At 39.8% G+C, this 25,215-nt stretch overlaps 1 protein-coding gene across 2 annotated transcripts in view; it reads right to left on the bottom strand.

The window, feature by feature from the left end:
* Ankrd44 (ankyrin repeat domain 44) overlaps positions 1-25,215 on the bottom strand; it is a 297,185-nt gene that overhangs the window by 78,107 nt on the left and 193,863 nt on the right. For both annotated transcript variants that reach the window (XM_042688237.1, XM_042688238.1), the window contains exons 11-16: positions 21,223-21,305; positions 19,775-19,838; positions 17,767-17,835; positions 14,461-14,601; positions 11,749-11,829; positions 8,496-8,607 (exon numbers count right to left, since the gene is read on the bottom strand). In XM_042688237.1, coding sequence (XP_042544171.1) covers positions 8,496-8,607; positions 11,749-11,829; positions 14,461-14,601; positions 17,767-17,835; positions 19,775-19,838; positions 21,223-21,305 — 550 coding nt within the window. The remainder of the gene's footprint in view (positions 1-8,495; positions 8,608-11,748; positions 11,830-14,460; positions 14,602-17,766; positions 17,836-19,774; positions 19,839-21,222; positions 21,306-25,215) is intronic.

Raw genomic sequence — 25,215 nt, 5'->3', positions numbered from 1 at the left:
TCTGAGGATCGCGGTTCACAGAAAAGTTCATGATACTCTTAGCTCCAATTAACCACCAGAAAACCCGAAGTGGCACTGTGGCTCAAGCAGTAGAGTGCTAGCCTTGAGCAGAAGAGCTCAAAAAGGACAGCACCCAGGCCCAGAGTTCAAGTCCCACAACCAACATTTAAAAAAAAAAAAAAGGCATGAAAAAACTTATCAGAACATACCGAAGGGACATTCAAGAATTAGTGGATTTGGCTGAAAGATCAAATTTATGTATAATGACAAAGGCATACAGAATTCTTAACAGGCAGGAAAATCGAAGAAGAAACTTCATTAAAATGATTATTTATTTATTTATTGTCGGTCATGGGGCTTGAACTCTGGGCCCAGGTGCTGTTCCTCAGCTTTTTAGCTCAAGGCGAGTGCTCTGCCACTTGAGCCACAGCGCCACTATAAAATGTAAAGAAAATTAGAATAACTGCAGAATTCTCAGCACAAACTCTGGATGCAAGGAAAACCTGAAATGGTATATAATTCAAGCTCTGAATGACAATTGCCATTCTAAACTAGTACATCCAGCGAAGCTATCATTCACAATTGATGGAGAAATGAAAACTCTCCACGATAAACAAAATCTAATGGAATTCAATAACATTGAAGCAGCACTACAAAGGATATTAAAGGGCAGCATGCTATCTGAAGAAGACAATCTAAATCAAAGAAACAGCATGAATAAAAATCACTAGAGGATTAGTTTAGTTAAACAAGAAGAGGAAAGAAGCAAACAACAAAATGGCACCGTAATGCTCCACAGTAATGCTCAACATCAACAGACTCAATTCTCCAATTAAAAGACAAAGAGAAGACAAAAAACACGTCTCACTGTCAAAGACAAACACAAATTCTGAATGAAGCAATGGAAAAAGATCTTTCAAGCAAACGCATTCTGCAAGAGGACAGGAGTAGTCATAGTGTTATTTGATAAAATAGACTTCACATTAAAATCTGTAAGAAGAGACAGAGAAGAGCACTACATATTAATGAAGGGAATGATCCATGAAAAAGAAATTACGGTGTTCAATATATATGCAGCAAATAGTGGAGCCCTGTATACATTAAACAGAAACTAATAAACTAACAATAACAAGAAACTTAATATCCCACTCTCACCAAAGGACAGGTCACCCTAACAAATGATCAGCAAAGAAGCCTCTGAATTAAATGACACATACACACAGAGTATTTCACCCAACAACCACATAACACGTACTCTTCTCAGCAGCCCATGGAACCTTCTCCAAAACAGATCATGTCCTAGGACATTCAACAATATAAAAAAATTGATGTAACTCCCCATATCCTACCTCATCACAATGGAATTAAGTGAGAACTCAACAGCAAAAGATACTACATGGACACTTAAAAAATATATTCTTGTGTGTAGGGTGTAGGTTTTATAAAACTAGATTCAATTCTCTTGGTTACAGATATTATGGAATTTTTTTAAAATTATATCTTGTTTAGGTGTTCTATCCTTTGTTGAGAGAAAGGTATAGTCAGCAACTCTAATAGTGGATTTTTCTATTTCTCCTTTCAGTTTTTGCCTCACACATAACAGCTCTGTTGTTTGAGGATTTCCCATTGAGAAAAGTTCTAATCTTTCCTGGAATCCCTTCCTAAGCTGGGCTGCCTTCTTACCTTGCTCGGGAGAAAAAGAAAGCAAGAAAGCAAGAAGGAAGGAAGGAAGGAAGGAAGGAAGGAAGGAAGGAAGGAAGGAAGGAAGGAAGGAAGGAAGGGAGGGAGGAAGGGAGGGAGGGAAGAAGGGAGGGATGGGAGGGAGGGAGGGAGGGTAGGAGAGAGATATATAGATAGATAGAGAGAAAGAGAAAGAGGAAGGGAGAGAGGGAGGGAGAAAGAAGGGGAGGGAGGGAGAGAAAGAAGGAAGGAAAGAAGGAAGGAAGGAAGGAAGGAAGGAAGGAAGGAAGGAAGGAAGGAAGGAAGGAAGGAAGGAAGGAAAGAAGGAAGGAGAAAGAAGGAGGGAGAGAGAGAAAGGAAGGAAAGAAAAAAAAAGGAAAGGAGGGAGGATGAAGGGAAAGAAAAAGAAGGCAATTTAGCCCTTAGGCTGACACTTACACCTTCTCTTTAAGAAACCTTCCTTTTCTTCTATGTCATGGAATCTTTAGAAGCTGCCCTATCAGAATCAGTAATTCAGTCCTGTCATGTTCACTTCCATTTGGAGGATATCGCAGGAGGGAATACACATGTGTGTAACTTTTAATTTGGTGAGTATATTTATACCAGTTTGCGATATCAGTACAGGCTTCTAGATCTTCAGGAAGAAAAAGAGTGAAGAGGAGATTGCAACAAAATGAACTGAGGCTGGGAAGTAGCCAAATCTCAAGAAATGCAGAATATATATATATATATATATATATATATATATATATGTATGTATGTATGTATGTATATGTATATGAATTCTATGCCTCCATCAGAAAGAATGACATCACCCCATTTGTTAGAAAGTGAAAAGACTTGGAAAAAATTATTTTAAGTAAGCCAGGCCAAAGAAACATAGGTCCCATGGTTTCCCTTATCTGCAATAACTAGTGTATGTCTAGGACAAGCAGAAAAGGTCAAAAGCTATGTACATATGACCAGATAACCTGATTCTAAGTGAAATGAACCCCAAGATAGAGACACAAGGGGTTTTATCTTTGTTGCTGTTCTTCTTAATGTACTTGTAATGTACTATGTGATTTTTTTTTTGTTCCTTTGTGTGTTCTTCCCCCATGGTATAACCCCTGTTGTCACTGTATTTGATTCTGGTGTCCTGCATCTTGTATACACATTTTTCTAATTTGGGGAGGGGAAGGGAAATAACAAAATGCTGAAATAAGGATACAGGATGACCCATTGTAACAATGAGATGTATAAGACAGTATGTTGAAGATGAACTTTGCAACTTTGGGGAGGAGGGAGGAGTTGAGGAGGTGGGGAGGAAAGGGATGGTAGAGGGAAAACAAAGGAGAGGGTAACAATGCTCCATAGGAAATGGACTCATTACCTTGCTCATGTAACTGTAACCTCTCTGTACAGTATCTTTTTTTGGGGGGGGGGGTCCGGTCGTGGGGCCTGAACTCTGGGCCTGGGCTCTGTCCCTCAGCTCTTCAGCTCAAGGCTAGCGCTCTACCACTTGAGCCACAGTACCACTTCCTGCTTTTTTCCTTTTTGCTTATGTGGTGCTGGGGAATTGAACCCAGGGCCTCATGCATGCAAGGCAAGTGCTCTACCACTGAGCCACCTTCCCAGCCCATCCCTACAATATTTTTACAATAAAAATATATTTAAAAAAGAAATTCAGTCCATAGAAATGTAAATTTTTATCTTTTATGAGACACCTTTCAAACAAACTGGACAGTGACCACAATGGTTATGAAATTAGCACTTACATTTTATCAGCAAGTCAAACTTAATTAGTCACCAATGTGTGTCATTTGTTCAATATTTTGGGATACCTAATATATGCTTATGAAGTAGACACTAACATTCACTTATATTTAAAGGATAATAGCTTGTTTTTCACTACAGTTGGATGTTAATCTTCCTCACACAAAGACTATCAGTGTGTCACTTTGTACTGAGCCAGTGAGTCATGAATATTATCAAATAATAGCTGTATTCTCTTTTCCCCTACACAAGGCCCAATTTCTTTATGAGGCTCTTTCTTTCCTGCTACTTCAGATAAAATCTTCTATAAAGAATGATAAAAAGCTTTCAGGGCATTTTAGTAGCAAACAAAACTTCATGTCAGTAATTAGTATGTCTACTCCAGGACACTAACCACAAACCCTGAGCACTGTTAGGCAGTGCCTCTCCCCACTTTCCTCTATGGCTGCAGTGAAGAAGGGGAAGAGGATGGCTAGAATTCTCTTCTCCTGTTCCCCTCAGTGGCTGGCTCTGCCTTCCTCAGAATCACAGGGGACAGAGAAGAGGAGGATGAACAGACAGGGGGAGCAAAGATCTTACTGATTGGCAACCTCAACAATGATAACCCAAGTGGGCCAGACGTTTAGATTCAATCTCCCCCTCTGTCTCTCTGTCTCTGTCTTTCTCTCTTTCTCCATCGCTGCCCCCATGCTGAGGACAGTTCTCCACCAACCCCTATCACTGAAGTCTCTCCTTGCACTTGCCTCTACTTGAACAAGTACTCCCCTCTTACATCCCCTCTCTGTCTTAGGAACTCTGGAGTTCTCACACTGATAGGCAGCCCTTTTGAGTAGGAGAACCCTGTACCAGCTCTAGCTCTTGGCTCACAATTGGATGTTGGAAAACATTTACTTTGATCCCTCATTACTGTGTATTTTAACTACATCCTGTTGGAGTGTGCTTTGATCAATTGCCAGATTCATCTATGGTAAAGCTGCTGTTATTTTTCTATCATAATGCAAAAATAAGTGGAACATTTATCATATTATGCATACCACTGTTGTGAATAAAGATTGACATTCAACTTCTGAGTCAAGCTTATTTTTAAAGAAGTGAGAAGGTTGTCAATAGCATCAAAATATCTATGTGTACCTCCTTCCTCTCCTCCTAATTAACATTCCTCATGAGATTTTTGTCTTTCCTTCCACTCACCACACATTAGAAGTTGGCCTGCTAGACCAACTTCTAAGCCACATGCATTGCCCCCTCCCCCCCCAGTTCATCTCCACACCCCCACCCCAAGACCATCTCTTAGCAGTACCTCTGAGTGCTACTAACAAGACTTGTTTGAAATGTGGGTTCAAGTTTGCTGAATGTTTATCTATTTATCCTCTGATGATCACTTACTAGCTTAAAAACAACAACACACACAAAAAAATTTTTTCTTATATCCAGCTTCCTTAGTATTCACAAGCTTAATTAAACATCAGCAGTATAAGTAGTTACATCCTAACATCCAGACACATGACAGGAATTAATAACTTCCTACAGCCTGTGACAGACACAATAAACAACTCAAAACATGGAGCAGTTTGTTTGAAAGCAGCATAATTTGAGTAGTTTTACAAGTATAGTTGCTTCCAGAGAGAGAATCCCAGAAACTCCTAGAACAACTAAGCAGAGATATTTGTCACTCCCACTTACTTTCACAGTTGAAGTTCAAGTTCACAGGAGAAGGTCCAGATTCCAAGGGAGTTAGCCTGGCAAAATCTTGGACTGAATTTAATCTGATGCCTCCAATTTTCAAACAACCTCTCTACATTTCTGTCGGCAATTCATGTAATTGTATTGGCACACACATTTTTCCACTTCAAAAACAACAAAGCCACAGACAAATATTTAATACTGTCAAAGGAAAATAGTACGCTGATCGCCATGCAAAAATTCCAAATAGGGGCATGAGTCCCTGATTTTTTTTTTGGAGTCAGTTCGAATGAATTCCAGATACAGGCTTGGAGCTCTCCTGTGCCAATCCCCTTCCTCCACTCAACCATACATATTATTCAGACACAGGGTACTTTATTAGCCAAGACTCTTTTTAATGTGCTTTAATATATTGAGCTCAATTGAATATGACTGATCATAGCTCTCTGCACATATTGCTAGGCAGATTTCTGGAGTGTACACAGGACTCACTCTGATCAAAAGCAGCTGAGAACACTGGCCTATATTGGTCTGCTTGGAAGCATTCTCAGCCTTGCTTAATCTATCAAGGCTAAAGGGTTCATACCACTTTCTAGGAGTTTTTGAGTTTTGTTTTGTTTTTTTGTTTTTTTTGCCCATGGAGCTAATTCAATGTTAGCCTGAATAAGGCGAGTTAACTGAAACAATTTCTGTTTGTTTTTTTTTGATTACCACAAAATAGACTGAACATAATAGAGTATGGTTTATAAATTCTAAGCTTATGATAACAATCAGAAGCCACAAAGCATGAATTCTAAGCAAATACAGACTAAGTTAAATGTCACAGTCAAATTTACATCAAATTTAATGATACGTATTTAATGATATGCATAATCACAATAATGGCTCAACTACATGGGAAAAAATAATGAAAACAAATATTATCAACTTCACAAATTGACTGGCTCTAAGAACCAGGGAATCCTCTTCAATCTTACAGCAGCTCCCTAAAGACAAAGCCCTACGTACTAATTGTTATTCTATTTCTTCTAAAGCTAGAAGCATAGGCTGGGAATGTACACTGAAGAAGGTCTCAATGGGGCTGGGAAGGTGGCTCAGGGGTAGAGCGCTTGCCTCGCATGCATATGGCCTTGGGCTCGATTCCTCAGTACCACATAAGCAGAAAAAAGCCAGAAGTGGCGCTGTGGCTCGAGTGGTAGGGCGCTAGCCTTGAGCTGAAGAGCTGAGGGATGGTGCCCAGGCCCAAACTTCATTCTCCATGACCAAAACAAAAAAAAGTCTCACTGCACAACACATTCTCAGAAGCTCAAGCAGGATGACCAGAGCTACCAAGAAAGCCAATGGGCTAAGGCAGTGTGAAAGAATCTGAGAAACCTACCACTGGTGCTTAGTAGTCCATTGGGTTGTTTCCGTAACACCTAATGCCCAAAGACTTGGGAATTTTAAGGATTATGAAAGCATTGGCTTCCTATAGAAGAATGGAATATGAATTAGAAAAATGCCCCTCACTCTCCCAAACCTCACACCTTCATTTAATATTTGTTTCACTGACAGGTCTTATCCTCTCTCTCCTCCTTCTTGAATCTCCACTTGGAGATTCCAAAAGCCATTTGGAATTGGGTGAGCCAGCAGTGGGGATGAGATACCCACAAGCATCTGACTCTGTGGCTCCAGACCCGGGAGAGGGAGAGCTCTGTGTTTTGTTTTATTGGAAGGATGTGAGTGTAAGGACGTTTACAGCCTGCTATTGCAAACCGAACCCACAAGGAATTCCAAAATAGGAATGCATAGACTTTTTAATCCAACTACAATCGTTCAGGAAAATGAGAGAAGGATTGTTATCCCATCTGGGTTATAAATGGCTCATGGAAGTTCTTTCCTAAAAGCAAATAAGGGGCATTCTATATTTTATATGAATAATCTGGTCTCTTCAGCTGAGAGTACAAGTAAAGACCATTTAATACTTCTCTCACCTACATTTGAATATTTTCTAATTTCCATGATTAAGTGTCTCTGTAAATTACATAGGAGAGAGGAAAAGAAAGGGAGGGAAGGAAAGCTAAGAAAAGCAAAGGAAAAGAACAATCCACAAAGTATTATACACAGTTCCCATTTCAAATAAGGAAATCTTCACCATTCAAAAGAACTCCAGGAAAGAAAGACTTCTTCAAGAAAGATGAAACAGGTACAATTCACCAACAAATCAAAACCTACTAGAATAATCATCTTTTTATTTCCAAACTGGGAACACATGTTCTGAAGATTTTCTCACATGTACAGTTAAAAGGACATAGTAAGCAGAGCCAACTAAGCCAGCAGCAGAAATCAGGTGAAGCACAAGGTGAGAGTGTTTCTACCCAGGTACGAACACCAGCACTTCACTTTCTTTCTAACTCATCCTTTCTCAACACACTGGGCAGTTGATACAGTACTAGCCATGCCCCCCAATACAGCTCTGAATAACATGGAAAAGTCAGACTCCTTTGAAAGGGAACACACGGAAGGTGAGCCAGGAGAGGTGTCACCTGTCACTGAACCACACACAGTAGGCAGGGACACCCAGGTAGCCTGATAAGGCTGAACAAAGGGTGGTGCTTAGGAGTCAGCAAATGGAGGCTTGCAGGCAGCATGTACCCATAAACCGGTACTCTTTCCCCAGCTGCCCTAGTGTTTCCAAAACAGAAGATCACTCATATCCAGTCAAATGGCTTCTCCTGACACTGTAGAGGTCCATGCCTGGACATGCAATCCCAACTGGTCTTCAGTAATAGGGTCACCTAGCTGTGTCTCACTTTCTATTTGCCAGTCTCCATCTCCCCCTAATGCTTTATATCTGAACTAACTTCATCCTTAACTTCACATTGCAGGTCCCTGGAGGTAACCACAACTTGATCTCATCAGTGACACCAACAGAAGAACTTCAGATTCCAAACCCCATTACAGGAATTTTTGGTGGTTTGGAAATTCCAGTAAATTCTGCTGTTGTATTCTGGTCAACTTTTTTTTCTCCTCTATCATATAGGACTAACCATGACAAATTCATCTGCCTAGTATTTATATGTCATTTTACAATGCTATAATTGAATATTAGGATAGTAAGTTTTCAAATACACAGTGAACTTAGTTGCTACATCCCAATTATCTTTAAAATACAAACTATGTCTCTATACAGATCTGATATTCCTGCCCCAGTGAATGTGGAAAAGAGTCTCCATTGTCAGTCAGGTGTGAGACATGAATGAAAAAGTGATACCTTATAAAATATGAATACCCTGGTATGTGATACCAAGAATTCAATGGATGACCAAATTAGGCAGTGAGGGCATATTTAAGACTAGCACTGTGTTAGAAAACCAAAACAAGACAAACCAACTCACCAGTTCCAGACATTGCCTGTGGCCGTAGGCAGCAGCATAGTGGATACTATTGTAGCCTTCTTTGTCCTGGATGGATGGATTGGCATCATTCTGAAGCAGGAACTCTAAACATCTGTAAGCATAAAGATGGTGTGTTGTTTTAGAAAGCATCTCTGGACCCAAAGGGATAATTAGTATAAATCTCCCTATCATGAAAATTCTACACAGCAAGTTGTAATCTTAAGTGTTTCTTTAGTCTAGTGCAATGAAGCTTTATGTACTAGAAGATATTTATATGCATGTATGTACATATATGTACACACATATGCACACATGCACACCAACACAAACACACATACTCAGTTTCTGTAGCTATCCTAGTATTAAGAAAATGCTTTAAGAGCAAGGGGGTAGGGCTGGGAAGGTGGCTCAGTGGTAGAGCACTTGCCTTGCATGCATGAGGCCCTGGGTTCGATTCCTCAGCACCACATAAGCAAAAAGAAAAAAGCCGGAAGTGGCGCTGTGGCTCAAGTGGTAGAGTGCTAGCCTTGAGCTGAAGAGCTGAGGGACAGAGCCCAGGCCCAGAGTTCAGGCCCCATGACTGGACCCTCCCCCCCCCCAAAAAAAAAGAGCAAGAGGGTAATTAAGTGGTTATTCCTTTTCTTCCCAAAATACAGAATGTATCTATCATCAAGATTACTGAATAATTAGATTTTGATCTCCTAGTTCAATAGATGAAATCTGAAATATTATGAAGTGGTCAGGCATTGAAACTTAGCACACCCAGAAGAATAGGGATTATTTTGGAAATTTTTATTGGGGTTAAATAAAATCTTCAAATAGAGTAAGAATAAAAGAACCTGATAATAGTCTGAATAACAAAAAGATTAAAGGAATAAGTGAACACTATAAAATATAAAGAAGGGGGGTTGGGGGGAGGGAAATGGGAGAAAAATGAGGGGGTAACAAGTTCAACAAGAAATGTGCTCACTACCTTACATATGTAACTAACCCCTCTGTACATCACCTCGACAATAAAATTAAATTAAAAAATATATAAAGAAGTAATTCAGTAACTACATATGAAGAAAGAAGCTTATCATGAGGAATACACACTAGAACAAAATAACTTGAATAGTCTTCACTGACATAGACTAGAAGGAGCCTAGCTCCACTTTGCTGAGGAGTCGTAGGTCTAGGGCCCCAAACTTCTGGACACAGGTCCCCAGGGATGCAAGGCCTATTGCAAAAAGTCCAACTATGCTGGGAGAGGCAGGAACAACTCAAAAGGGGCAACATTCCATAGTTTTAGTATTATTTCTGTGACAGAGGAACACACATGCCCTTTACAAGGCCACAGATTCAATTTCACTCTCAAATCAATACTTCAAGATTTTGAATATAAGTCAGTATTTAGAGATTTTAAATACATTAAGTCCTTCCAATGGAAACTTTCAAAGGTCACTCAGAAACTTCTAAATGACCTTTGCCCTCCTTTTGGCATAAGGTAAATAAATCACACATACTTTAATTTCTAGAAAACTGATTAAAAAAAAAAAAGACCAAAAAAATTAAACCAGTACCTAAGTGTCTTATTTATTCATAAAATGCTCCATAATAAATCAAATTTTTATTAGAGTCTTGCTACCATGCTATTTTTGGTTATTTGAACCTTATAAGGAAGTACTCTGTCATTCTGGTAATTAAAAGTCCATGGACAGGATCCAAGGTATGACTCATTGTAAACCAACTTGCTCTTTAAATAAAGTCATTCAATAGGAACAGCATTTTAGTGCCCACATAAGCCTCAGCTTTTGAATGGATTGTATTCTAAGAATCAGTTGATACAGAAATTGTAATTTGGGAAACATTTGGAATTGCTCCTAAAAACTTATTTAACCCAGATTATTAACTCAATTATATAAACAATAATTTGGATAGTCTCCATATGGTTTTTCCAAAGAAAATATGAATTCCAGGTTTTAATTGGAAATGCTGCTTATCTTTTCTCCTCCCAGGGCCCCACTAGCAATTTTGGCACCTAACATGCAAAATCAACAGAAGCATATTAGGTCAGGATGTATTTGGATGAGATGGAAGGCCTGGCCTTCCTTCATATGGAGGAGCTCTTAGGCTGCTGGTTCACAGCCCGTCTCTTCCATCCCTGCCCCATCTACTCCATCACTGTAAGTGAGGGCAGGGCTGGCCCAGGACAAGCATGCGATCCATGCACTTGGGAAAAATGGGTACTTTCTGTGGTGGAGTGAAATTCTATGATTTTTATTATTTTTAAATTGGGAGCATTAGGGTAACACCACGGTCATTCTGCTGAATTCACAGGTGGTGTCTCCTGCCTCTGCTCACCAAATGGTTATGCTCTGTAACCTGTACCAGGACACATTCTCTAATTCCCTGGACACAGTGGGGTAAGCAAGCATATCCGGTTGGGGCGTTGAGAAGACCCCACAGAAGACACCAGCATTCAGGTCACAGACAATAGTTCCTCTGGCATCCAGAGAAGAGAATAAACAAATTAGAGCACATGATCCTGAAAACTTGTACAGGATTAGATATCCCTTGGGTCCCAAAGGGTACAACACAAAGTGTGAGCACCAGTTCATTTGTTTATTCAACAGTTACTGCAGACTGGCTCCACACCAGTCACTGCACCAAAACTGTGACTGAACTGTCAGAGAAGGAAGCCCTAAAGCTCATGTGTGTCCAAGCCCTCGGGTGACAGTTGGCATGCAGCTCCCACCACAGCAGTGGTGTGGGATGAAGTGGTCAGGGCAGATGTGTACAGGGGGCTGTTTGTAAGTTGATGGTGCTGGAGAGGGAGGTTATGGGACAAGTTACAACTGGGAAAAGATGACACTGTCACCACAACCTCAAGACTTTCATTTACAGCCTCTGTAAATAGTTGTCCTCGGGTCACAAAGCCTAAGTAAGGCCTGAGAGGAGACTCAATATGTCCCCAGAGGCCTATTATGCATAGCAGAGTGAGAAATGATATTTAAGACCTGAAACTGCTGACCAGTCACAGCAATAGTCAAAACAAGCTTAGTTTAGAAAAAACACCCTTTGTAAAAGCAGCATAGCTGAAGGGTATACTAAAAGAACAGTTTCTTCTCCATTAAAGGCAAGCCCATAACACTCCTTCAAGATCCCAATGAAGCCCCAAAATAGACAGGCAGGCCTGGCAATCCAGAGACAAAGTATCAGAAATGGCACCTTGTTTTGTGTTTTGTTTTGTTTTTAAAGCTCAGAAACTTACAAAGCGGCTTCCTTTTCCTTCATCTCCCTGGCTCTTTCAAGTTCTTCAGAATTTTCATGGCCATTTCCTAAGATAGTCTTACTTCTCGGCATAAAAGATAGAAAGAAAATCACAATTAGCTTTTAAAATGGCACAGTTGTTAATAGTTTTCATACAATTGTATCTCGGTGGCTTTTGACCCCAATCTCAAAGGAATAAGCACCCCTGATTTTCAAGTGGATTCTCTCCAAAAAATCTAATTTCTCCTAAAGGATCCAACTGAGAACATGACTTTCCTAAAACTTCTGCCTAGGTGTCAGTGATGAAGACAACCACTGAGTTACCTACCCTTCCAGAAACAGCCTACAACTCTACCGGTAAACAGGAGGCATGTATCTCAAATGTTTCTAACTCCTACCAAATTCTTTGCTGTCTCCTTGCCAGTTCAGCATTTCATTTACACAGGAAGAGCGGGATCCTGATCTCCTCTCATCAGACAGAACAAACTGTCTTGTAGGATTATAGCTCTTAACAGATGAAGTATACTTCTTTTTCATCTCCTCGCCAGCAACTCTAACTCTTCTCCAAGTGAGTAGCATAGCATCTGGTATACACCAGGTGCCCCATAAATGTTAGCTGAATTAATAACCTGCATATGGATAGGAATCTGAGTGCCTGGATTTCTTATTACTATACAGTAAATATAACATTTATATAAAAATACAAGGATGAAGGACATTTTTATACTCATATGTTTTCCAAACTATGGACCATAACCCATTACTGTATTATGAAAGTTTCATAGGGTGCAGCCAGCTGATTTTGAAGTCAACTGAAATAGAAAAGATCGGATTCATCACATACAATAAATGCAAATATGTTTTTTGAATCTTTTATTTCTGCCTTACATACATAGAAGTGTGAATGTGTGCACTGAGTCAGGACGTAAGCTGTGTTTCTACTGTGAATATAAGATTCACTTGCTTGGGTGGGGGGTGGAGGGGGAGGCTGGGAAGGGATGTGAAGAGTAAACAAAGGAGGAGGCTGCAATGCTTGATAAGAAATGTACGCATTAACCTGCCCATGTAATTGTAACCCTTCTGTACAGTGTGTTCACAAAAAATAAAAATAAATAAAAAATAAAAATAAAAAAAAGAAGAAAAAGAAAAAAAAAAGATTCACTTGCTGTGGATCAGCATTTAAATGTTTGAAGGAGGTCAGATAAGTTGATGTTAGGTGAAATGAACCCCCAAGATAAGGACGCAAATGGTTTTTCTTTCTTGCTATTGTTTCTAATATATTTATAAGATGATTTCTTTATTGCTTTGTATGTCCCTCCCTCATGGTATAACTCTGTTTTTGCTGTATTTGATGTTGGTATAATTTGGGGAGGGGAAGGGACAAAACAAATTGTTTAAATAAGGATACAGGTGGACCCATTGAAACAATGAGATGTACAAGACGTTATGTTGAAAACCGAACTTTACAACTTTGGTGCAGGGAGGGAGGCAGGGGGAGTGGAGAGTTGGAGAGGGGGGAGCTGGGAAGGGATGGGAAGGGGAAACAAAGGAGGAGGCAACAATGCTTGATAAGAAATGTACTCAAGGGCTGGGAAGGTGGCTCAGAGGTAGAGCGCTTGCCTTGCATGCATGAGGCCCGGGTTTGATTCCTCAGCACCACATAAGCAAAAAAAAAAAAAAAAAAGCAAGAAGTGGTGCTGTGGCTCAAGTGGTAGAGCGCTAGCCATGAGCTGAAGAGCTGAGGGACAGTACCCAGGCCCAGAGTTCAGGCCCCATGACCGGACCCAAAAACAAAACAAAACAAAGAAATGTACTCATTACCTTGCTCATGTAATTGTAACTCCTCTGTATGGTATTTTCACAATAAAAAAAATGTTTGAAGGAACTCGGGGTATAGCTCAGTGGTATAGCCCATGCTTGGCTTAATTATATTTGTAAATAAAATAAGATGTATGCTAACCATTGTTCTATAAAAGAACCCATTAGCATTGACCTAGAATCAATTGAAAAGCATAGGACAGCAAATAATTCAATTCTTCAAATAGGATCATCAAAAAGGAATCCTATGAGGAGCATCTGCCTTTAGTCTTTGAAAAAACTTACACAAATCATGGAGTGGATCCTCCCCGCCCCCCTTTTCTTCTTGAACTGGTCTACTAATTTCTGCTTTCCATTCCTACCCATCTAGAATTCAAATATGTCTAAGTAACCAATATTCTCTCTTCCTGCTGCCCAAAGAGCATTTATACCCAGATTTCTATCATCCTGAGTCTGCATTGCAGGTTGCTGGGGTCATGCTCAGTGGATGATTTTGATGCATAAAATAAACCAGTGTAAGCCTTCTAGACAATGGAGCATTTAGGTGCTGCTGACGAAAACTATGGTATATGTCAAATAAATTACATCAGATTTTAAATGTCCTGAAAAAACCCAGGCTTGACAGCTCCACTTGGCATTTAACCCAAGCAAAGAAGAGAAGGAATTGTGCAGTGACATGTAATAATCAAACATTAAGAGCAGAGTTGGGGGGTGGGCAGGAGAGGAAAAAGAGCAGAATGGGAAAACACAAGTTACAGACAAAGCAAATCTAAGTCCTCTGGGTCTGAATGAAACAGATTCTTCATTGTCAGTTTCCAGGAGGCAGAATGAGACACAGCAGACCCTCTCTGTTCCCAGTCCTAACCCAAATAAGCATGAGCAAAGTGGATGTTACCTTCTGTCTATGTCTGATGCAGCAGCATAGTGTAGTGCTGTCCGCCCCCAGTCATCTGTTTCATTAACGTTGGCTCCTGTGGTCACTAATGTCTCAATACAATGGAAATGACAATTTGCAGCTGCATAATGCAAAGGAGTCCTGAAAAACAAGCAGCCATTTATTACTTCCGTCTGGAAAATACCATCATCAACCCAAACCCTGGTGGTGAGATGCCTGGGGCTGTGGAAAGCTCTTTTGTTTTGGCAGTGTGAAGCCAAGGAACCACTTTCTCTTGACTATAGAAAGTCAAAATGGTGGCTTCAGGTAAACCCAGCCAGGGTGGATCTAGCCTTTCTATCCTAAGTGCTTATTCAAGTTCAGTGTCTATATTATTGTTTTTTGATACCATATTAAGATCACCCCTATTTAAGAACCATCAAGACAAGCCCCATGAGCTGAGGGTATGACCCAAATGGTAGAATACCTGTCTAGCAAGTACAAAGTCCTGAGCTCAAGCCTTAGGAACACACACACACACACACACACACACACACACACACACACACACACACACACACGTACAAAGTCCTGAGCTCAAGCCTTAGGAACACACACACACACACACACACACACACACACACACACACACACACACACACACACACACACACACCCCATACCCATTAAGCCCACATCTAGGGGCTGTTAGGATAGAGGAAGGGAGTCAAAAGGAGAAAAAGAGTGGGGATTAGGGGAGACTATGCCCACGTGGATGAAATGTTACAATGAAACCCACCATTCTGTGTAATTATTATTCACTAATAAAAATGTTTTTTAAAAAGCAACAAATTTTTCCTAGGCTATAGTGAAGCTTCTATTTAATTTCTAGTTGGTATGAATGAAGAACTGAATTTTCTTTTTTTCTTTTTTTTGGGGGGTGGGTGTCTGGTCGTGAGGCCTGAACTCTGGGCCTGGGCACTGTCCCTCAGCTCTTCAGCTCAAGGCTAGCGCTCTACCACTTGAGCCACAGCGCCACTTCCGGCTTTTTTTCTTTTTGCTTATGTGGTGCTGAGGAATCAAACCCAGGGCCTCAGGCATGCAAGGCAAGCGCTCTACCACTGAGCCACTTCCCAGCCCAAGAACTGAATTTTCTTTTTTTTTTTTGGGGGGGGGGTCTGGTCATGGGGCCTGAACTCTGGGCCTGGGCGCTGTCCCTCAGCTCTTCAGCTCAAGGCTAGCACTCTACCACTTGAGCCACAGCGCCACTTCCGGCTTTTTTCTTTTTGCTTATGTGGTGCTGAGGAATCGAACCCAGGGCCTCAGGGATGCAAGGCAAGCGCTCTACCACTGAGCCACTTCCCAGCCCAAGAACTGAATTTTCTAAAGTACAATTTCCACATAGGACAGTCTTGTTTTAAAGCCTTCAGTCTTCTCCACTGACAAAGGCTTGCTGTCTTAGCCTGGAATTGAAAACCTTCCCTTCATTTTGTTTATAGAGTGTCTCTCTCCCCTGTGTACATTATGTGCCAACTAGTGTATCCACACGGAATAACGTAAGAGTTCATGTTCCTACTTCCATCCATCTCTGCTCATGTGGGTTTTTTGAACAACCTGTCCCCATAACAACTCCGTTCATCATTCATGTCCCAGAAGATAGTTGTCATTTCAGGAATGCTTAGCTACTGAGCTTCCCTGGTACTTACATTACATATTGCCTCAATTTTAGCTCTCAGCACATTCTCCACAGAACTAGAAGCTCCTCGTGGGCAGGGGTGTAGGTTCAGGGGAAGAATTATTCATAGAATCAGGTTCTAGTTTGCAAACTAGACCAAACTGTGTCCTCTATCTGGCCTTGGCTTCCTCATTCTTATTTTAACAGAAATCTGAAGGTCTGAAATTCTAAATCACTTCCTAAGTGATTTAGTTCTTCTGGGCTCAGATTTCTTATCTATTGAAACAGATAATAGGCTCAGTGCTGGTAGCTCACACCTGTAATCCAAGCTACTTGGGAAGCTGAGATCTGAGGATAGCAGTTTGAAACCAGACTGGGCAGGAAAGTCTGTGAGACTCTTAATCTCCATTTAACTACTAAAAAAAGCCAGAAGTGAAGCACAAAATCTCAACAAGAGTACCCAGGCTGAGTTCAACCCCCAGGATAGGCTCAAAAAACAAAAACAAACAAACAAAAAAGACCAGATAATAGGCAGTTTTGTATATCTCATAGAGTTACTATGAGAAAACTAGGAAATAATATCCAGTGAACATAAGCATCTTGTAGAATGCTTGTCTAGTATGGGCAAGGTCCTGGGTTCTATTCCTAGTAAGGCAAAAGGGGAGGGGAAGGTATGGAGAGGAGAGAAGAGGAGAAGAAAGAAGAAGAGAGGAGAGGAGAGGAGAGGAGGAAGGAAATGCTCAGGATACTCACAGCTAGGTGAAGAGAAAGACAAGAAAACAGAGTCCACAAAGACATAGTGACATGAGCTGGTGCTAGGGAAGCAGACAGGGTACTCCCATCAGAATGGCAAGAATGTACGAAGGTGTCATGTGACATGATCTGGAAGGATAGGAGGATCTGTCTTAGGTAGATTGGCAAGAAATGAGATCTGAGGCAACTCCAAAGAGCAGAGCTAGGGTTCCAGTGGACAGGAGGTATAGAGAGATGCTACAGGAGGAGAAGGAAAACATATATAATATATTCATATATGCTGCTTATTGACTAACATGTTTTCTAAGAAAGAGATGATTTCTTCCTTGTGCAAACACAAACCTAGATTTATATTATATATAATATATATTTTATATGATGTAATATATAATACTATATAATAATATATTATAGTTATATGTTATTGTATTTAAATTACAAACAGACACATAATGTACCTGGCTAGCATATTATGGCACAGTTCAGCAATACACAGATCTATTTGTTTCTGGTGCTTTGGTTTTTTGCATTTAATATTTCCAATATGTCTAAGGTCTTTTCCCAAGATGAAAGGGCTAATACAGAAAACAAAATCTCTGGATTTTATGACTAAATTCTGGGTTTGGATGGCTCAATTGTTCTATCTGCTATAAACATAATTTTCTAAATGATATTCATGAAAAAGGAGAGAGACAATCAGCCTCTCCAAGCAGACACTGGGAAAAAGGGGCTTCCCTTCTGGCATGTGTTGGCCCTGGCAGCATTCCTTCCAAGAAGAGATTTCCTCTGGAGGATGGAATCTCCCACCATCCCCCTGCTGACCATCTCAAAAGCACAATTTCTCAATCGACTACTCCTCACTCCTCCATTTGTGCACTCAAGGTGCCCTGATTACTTACCGCCCGCATTTGTCCTTTTTACGGAAATCTGCTCCACTGCTCTGCAAGAGTTTTATACATTCCACATTACTAGAAAGACAGGGAAAATATCATTAAGATGTTAACACTTAATCGTTGTTCTATCTTCAGAAAGAGCTGTATTCCACAGGGATTATAATAAGATGAAAGGGTAGCCCCAGGTTTAAAATTCTACTAGCAAGAAGTAACACGAACAAATCTCAGTAATGCCATTTTGTATGGATCTAAAGTTCCTTTTCCAAAGCTAATAAATCAACAAGTTAAAGTGCTTTGTGGAACCTTTTCAATTCCATGATCATGTAATGATCATTACATGATAATACCTTCCAGTGATAGCCTCATCAGTTATCCTAAAATTCTTTTCAACACCATCAAGAGCTTATGAAACAACCACTTCAACCTATAATAACGTTATGTCACCTTTAAACAATGCGCCAGAGTGGATGAGCTCTGCCTTTTATCACAGCAGAATAAATTTCCCATGATAACCATTTTCGCCTAAATATTCCTTAATGGAAAATAAAACATCTGCATTTCCCTTGCCTTGTGATCAAGGCAAATAAATGAGCAGTGGCAACCCTGGAAATAATGTAATGGTGTACAGTGATCTACCAAAGCTCCTTTGTCATTTAGAGGAGCTATAAATCACACTTAGTAGAGTAAAAAGGTCCTATTGAAATGAATTATCCTGTTGAAGTGCATTGTTGCTAAATATTAATTCTAGTAAGAATTTCCAATTGGAATCCAAAATGGGTTGCCACTTTTCTGGATATTTCTGATTTTTTTTAATACAGGAATAAAAAGAGATAATCATCCATGGCTACATTCATGGTTTTCTAAACTTGGGATGTTAAGAAGTGACCTGGAATATATTGTTTTATTATAATTTAAGTAAGTAAAGTGATCTCATCAATGATAAGCCTGAGCAGAGCTCTCCATACCCCACATCTATCCTTTACAGCCATCTTTCTCAGAAAACCAGCTACTTCAGTTGTAAAATATAAGAACTTTTAAAAGGAAGTGAGTGTTGGTATAGCATACCAATTAATTCAGCCCATACAGCTCTTCCTGAATGATGGCAAAGGATTAAAGGCAGAGGCAGACCAAGGTATGTGGCTCATAACTCACTCCATTTAGGGGCTAAGATGGAAGCAAGGGCCTCTTCCTTCCATAAAATACAATTATGAGCTTAAAACTAGGTATAAAACTAAATTAAATTCAATGTATATAAGGACCCAGAAGCTTGTCTCTGATAAACAGCTAGTATGTTTGATAAGATAGAGATGACAGATGGAGAAACACTACTATACAGACTAGGAAATGAAAAAAACAGCACCTTAGCAATATATGGTCATCTAAAAGACGCTATGTTTGGTCAATGTACGGTCATATATTAATATATTGATCAGAGGCTTAATTAACCACTGATATGAAAAATAGCTAATATTCTTTTTATAACACCCAAATAAATGTGAAGAAATCACTTCTTGCCTTTCCCCCTCCTTTTTACTTTTTTTTAACCTTTGTTCATATTCAATCCTTACAAGGATTTAAAAATCAGCTTCAAAATAAGGACAAAATGAGGACATAAAAGAGATAAACTTAGAAACAAATTTCAAAAAAAATTGTTTTGATAGAGGCGATACCAAACAGATATATAGCCTTCAGTCTGGAAATCTGAAGAAAGTAGCACAGAGGTGGAGGAGGGGGGAGAACGAGGAGAAGGAGGAGGAGCAGGAGGAGGAGGGAAGAAAGAAGAAAATAATAATAAAAAAATCTTTGTTTGCTATATGAAATGAGCTAATAACTCCTATTTAGTATAACAAAATGCAAGTCATCTGGAAATGCAACTTGTGATAACTGATATTTGGTAGAAATTATTTTTACCCAATTTACTAAGAAAATTGCCTTTGGTTCACAGACAACTTAAGTCAATGAAGATATATTAAGTAATTAAGCCATGAAATAACTAAAATTGCTAAATACTCACCCTCCTGCAGCAGCAGCATGAAGGCACGTTCTTCCAAATTTATCTGGGGTGTCTATTTCAAAGCCTGCAGACAGCACGTGCTCATTACTAAACAAGGATACTATGCTATACTTTTGTCCTAGTCAAACCACAAGAAACATCGCAGAGACAGAAAAAATCAGTTAGTAGGAAAACCAGAAAGCAAGCAATTGTAGTCAGAAAGAGGTTGTCATGGAAACGAATGGTAACTGCTCAAGCTTGGCGATTTTCTAGGAAGCACCGTGAAGTCAAGAGGATTTATTTTCACATTCAGCCCTGGGTGAACCATAGCCCCATTTTTCAATCCCAGGATAGAAATTTATGAAGCCAATTTGAGATAAGTAGGGCAATAGATAGGCAGACAGAACACATGAAGAAAATACAGAAGGCCAAGGACTGATCCTAGCAAGCAGGAATAGGTTTTGTTTTTTTTTTAAATGTATTCCAATCTTTCAGATTTGGGAAAACAGGCTTTCATGCAGGGATTATTTTTAAACATGCCAAAAGCAGTGACAGTGGAATCAACCACAGGGAAAGTACTTAAAAGGGGAAAGGTGCCTCTGGGTTATCTGATGAATTAATTCATCAACAATCTTTGCCTGGCAGACCTCTACCACTTTTGGAAGCCAGGAAACTCCTTAAAGTATGAAGATTGGCAGAGGTAGTGATAAGAAAGATTAGCAAATCTCTAAGTCAGAAATAATGTCTTGGTTCCAAATAGCTTCGCATTACAAATATAAAAATTGAGTTAGAGGAGAGTTAGCCTGAGTGAATTTTCAGTGCCCAGCAACTTGGAAGGTAACATAATAATTTCTACCACTACAACATAGGCAATTTGGCCTCTTGTTGAAAAAATGTTAAGAATCATTTTGAACATCAAAGAGGTTTGTTTGTTTGTTTTGCCAATCATGGGGCTTTAACCCAGGGCCTGAGCACTGTCCCTGAGCTCATCTTGCTGAAAGCTAGTGCTCTACCACTTTAAGCCACAGACATTTCCTGTTTTCTGGTGGTTAACTGGAGATAAAGGTCTTACAGATTTCTTGCCTGGGCTAGCTTGAACCTCAATCCTCAGATCTCAGCCTCTTGAGTGGCTAGGATTATAGACATGAGCTACCAGTGCCCTGGCTCAAAGATATTTTTTGTTTTTAATAATGTAAACTTCCTATCTGCTCTGCCCATGTAGGCTTCTCTTTTATCCTGGATTATCATCGAAATTTAACAAAAATTCAGACAGGACTCTCACTTCAGACAGGAATACTGACATCCCAACAGCTTCAATTCTAGGGAGTTGTCACATGCACTTTGAAAACACTTCCCTTCACCAAGGCAGGTAATGACATGAATGAAGCACAGGCAGCCACTCACTGGGACCAGACACCTGACTCATGGACAGCACACACTAAGACTAGTCTGGGCATTGATGTACTTACCTGATGAGAGCAACTTTCTGCAGCAGTCAGAGTGAGCGTTTAGGGCAGCTAAATGTAAGGGGAACATGCTATGGATTCCACACCTGAGGAGGAAAAAAAAAAGAGCAGCTCACAGCAACAGATCCCAAGATACATGTGCAGAAGGACAATTGTCTTTCAAGAAGTTCTCAGATGAAAATGTTCATTAAGGACCCATGGCCGGGCTAGGAATATGGCTTAGTAGTAGAGTGCTCGCCTAGAATGCATGAAGCCCTGGGTTTGAATCCTCAGTACCACATACACAGACAAAGCTGGAAATGGTGCTGTGGCTCAAGTGGTAGAGTGCTTGCCTTGAGCACAGAGAGGCTCAAGGACAGTGCTCAGGACACATGGCAGAGATAACCTTATAAAGCTCCAATTCAATAAATATTTATGTGCCAGGCACCAGTGTCTCACACCTATAATCCTACCCTATTTAAGAGGCTGAGAGCTGAGGACTGGGGTTGGAAGCGAGCCTGGGTAGAAAAGTCTATGAGACTCTTTTTTTTTATTTTTTTATTGTGAAAATACCATACAGAGGGATTACAATTACACCGGCAAGATAGTGAGTGCATTTCTTATCAAGTATTGTTGCTTCCTCCTTTGCTTCCCCTCCCCTCCCTTTCCCTTTACACCCTCCCCCCCACTCTGTGAGACTCTTATCTCCAATTAATCACCAAGAAGTTGGGGAGCTGTGGCTCAAGTGCTAAGAATACTAGCCTTGTGCACAAAAGCTCAAGGACAACACTCTAGCCCTGAGTTCAAGCCCCAGGACTGGAGAAAAAAAATCAATATGCAATCAATATGCAGTTACTTTCTACCTTAAAATAGGATCTAAAATTCTGGATCAAACCACAACAAAAGCTAGGCACTGATGACTCATGCCTGTAATCTTAGCTATCCAAGAGGCTGAGATCTGAGTTTCACAGTTAGAAGCCATCCCAGTTAGGAAAGTCCCTGAGACTTTTATGTCCAATTAACCAGCAGAAAGCTGGAAGTAGAATTATGGCTCAAGTGGTAGAGTGCCAATCTTGAGTAAAAATGCTAAGTGAGAATATGAGGCCCTATCGTTCAAGCCTCAGGGCAAGCAAAAGAAGAGGAGGAGGAGGAGGAGGAGGAGGAGGAGGAGGAGGAGGAGGAGGAGGAGGAGGAGGAGGAGGAGGAGGAGGAGGAGGAAGAGGAGGAGGAGGAAAGGAAGGGAGGGAGAGAGGGCAGAAGGAAGGAAGGGAGGGAGGGAGCGAGGGAGGGAGGGAGGGAGGGAGGAAGGTAGGTTCGATCTATGTCAATAGGAATGTATATTTTTAAGAAAATATGTTTCATGGGGAATGGTATCATTGCCTTACTTGTATAACTGTAACCCTTCTGTTAATCACCTTTACAATACATTTTTTTAAAAAGAAAGAAAATGCATTTCATACAAAGGGTTTAAAAAGTTGATTTCCTTCATTTCTCTCAGCTTAGTGACTGTATGTGACATTCGTTTGTTCACTCACTCCTCTGTTCAACACTTCCACATCAGATGGTATGCTACGTGACATAGATAACAAAGCTGAGCATGACCAACTCTCTCAGAAAAGCGGCCTGTTTTATTCCTTGATTTGAACAAACAAATACTTACTGACCTATTATGTGCCACACTGTATCATTCAAAATAAACTTTTCCCTTAATTTATGACAGGAGGAATTTAAGAAAGGACTGGTTAGACTGACCTCTGTTCTAACACAGGCTTCAGGGTAATCCCTCCAGGGAGAGACAAGCATCTCACAAGGGCATTTCCTGCCTTTAATATTAATTCAATCCTCCTCCTCTCCCATAGCTATGTGCAGAATTTTAGCTCCTAACAAACATCATCATTAGGTAGTTCCTATGTTTTCGCAGGTTATTTATGTTTGGAACCATTTCTCAAAAAGATCTCATTTTAATCAAATAATGCACTTCAGATTTTCAACCTTCCTTATACAACACAAGCAAGTAAGGGACTCCATCTATTTCCATCCTGCGGCATTAATTACCAAAGTTTCTTCTCTAACGCGCAGTGACCTGTTTTTAGAGATTTTATGCTTCATGAAGAAACACAAATCATTTGTATTTGCTAAGCTTTAGTTACATGAATTTGATTTCCCATCTCTAAAGTTATCATTTACTATTCATATGAATGTGTGAAGGTATATTCATGTTCGCAAATATCTCATGGGATTTGGTGTTTAGTCCAATCTGAGTCTCTCAGTAATTAACCCTACTATCTCTCTCCATGCTAACATCTCTCTATTTGCTGGTGTTTTTGTTCTATCTCCCCTCTGCAGGTCTGGCTTTCCCTATATGGAGATCTCCCGCCCATGGTATGTAATAGCTGGCATCCATCAAGAGATGCAATTTGCCAGTCTTCCAGGCAGTGTCATGTGGAGGAGAACTGCTTGTAATTGCCTCTCTCATCACTTACCAAAAAAAAATTCCGAAAAGAAATTGCATCACTGTGACCTTAGTGTTCATAAAGAGGAGGGAATTGGGGGGTGGGAGTGAGGATTCTCTATGCTATTATTTGTCTCGTTCCCTCTTGAGTATAATGGAAGCATACTAATTTTTTTTTAATGTATAATATGTGGTAAAAAGCTCCTTACTAACTGAACTAATGGGATTTTACCTAGTCATTTTGTTTGTTTGAGGGAGTTAAAGCAAACATTCATGATTATAGGCCTCTGTGCTTTTGGCAAGAAAGAAATGGATAGAGTATTTTCTTAGGATAGTTTTAAGTATCTGAAAGGACAAACCTGAAATCAGGAACTACATTTCTTTGAACTTGCTTCATTCTTTAAATATATATGTACACGTATATACGTATGTATATACATATGAATAATACATCTTATGAGGATATATGAAATATATTTATATAATGCAATATAAACAACATCAAAGCCTAGAAGAAACCAACTGGTAAAACAAAAAGTACAAATGATAGAATAACAATGAATTACATTCATTCACATGAATAATACATTCATTCCATAAACTTCATTACCAATACTTCTAATTGACCTTGCTACTTAACTCTCTTGTCCTGAGGCAATTCATCACACTCTACATTAACTAATTGTTTCATTTTTTACTGCTACTAATAAAAGAGAAGATACACAAAATTAATTTGCAATGCATAGAAAAAAATCTGCTTGATGCATATTTTTTGCATATTTAATAGAAAGTTGCAACCTCAATAAAGATTGTGAAAAAGTATTAATGTAGACTCCAGTACTACTGAGATTTGACTAGGATCCTATGGTTTAAACAGTCAAGATGCACATAAGATTGGAAAGAAAAGATGTACAGAATTCAGACTCTCTGAATCATGTCAAAAAGGATTTACTCATGTAGTTATAAGATTGCTTATAAAAGAAGGCTTTTAGGTTAGAAAACTCTAGGATTAGAACTGGACTGCCAGGTAAGAAGCATCACTCTGACTTCATCAGGTTATATCAAGGAACATCAAGAATCAAGACATGAAATAAGCCTAAAGTTAACAATGCATAAGTTACAGGAAAGGGGAGGCCAATTCCTGTTAAATAGCTGCATCTATTTGACAAGTCATAAAATTAATGGAACCCATTTGTATTTAGCTTTTTCTAATTTAGTTGTGAGCTGGCATGATATACCTAGCTATTTCAGAATAAATGAGGTCTAAAGACTGTCCTTGTGGAGAGCTACCAGAGGTGAAGAAAGGGCTTTTGCATCATTAGAATATGGGCTCTTTTTCAGCTTTCCTCTTGGCATCATAGGACATGGCTGCCCCTTCTTACATCCTGTCTTTTCTAGAACACTCCCCTCAGGTCATGAGGTAAAGAACACATTGACCAAGATAATAGGGTCAATACTAGTTGTTCTGCTTGCTAACTATTTGATCCTTGGACATGCATAATGATTCACTCAACAGGAAAATAAAGGTAACTAGAGTGTCTGTATTATAGAGAGATAGTAAAGAC

The sequence above is a fragment of the Dipodomys spectabilis genome, unplaced genomic scaffold (genome assembly GCF_019054845.1).
Source record: "Dipodomys spectabilis isolate Male_0828 unplaced genomic scaffold, ASM1905484v1 ptg000115l, whole genome shotgun sequence".
NCBI classification, from domain to species: domain Eukaryota; kingdom Metazoa; phylum Chordata; class Mammalia; order Rodentia; family Heteromyidae; genus Dipodomys; species Dipodomys spectabilis.
The sequence above is the reverse complement of the archived record's forward strand: the minus strand, read 5'-3'. Positions and strand labels throughout refer to the sequence as shown.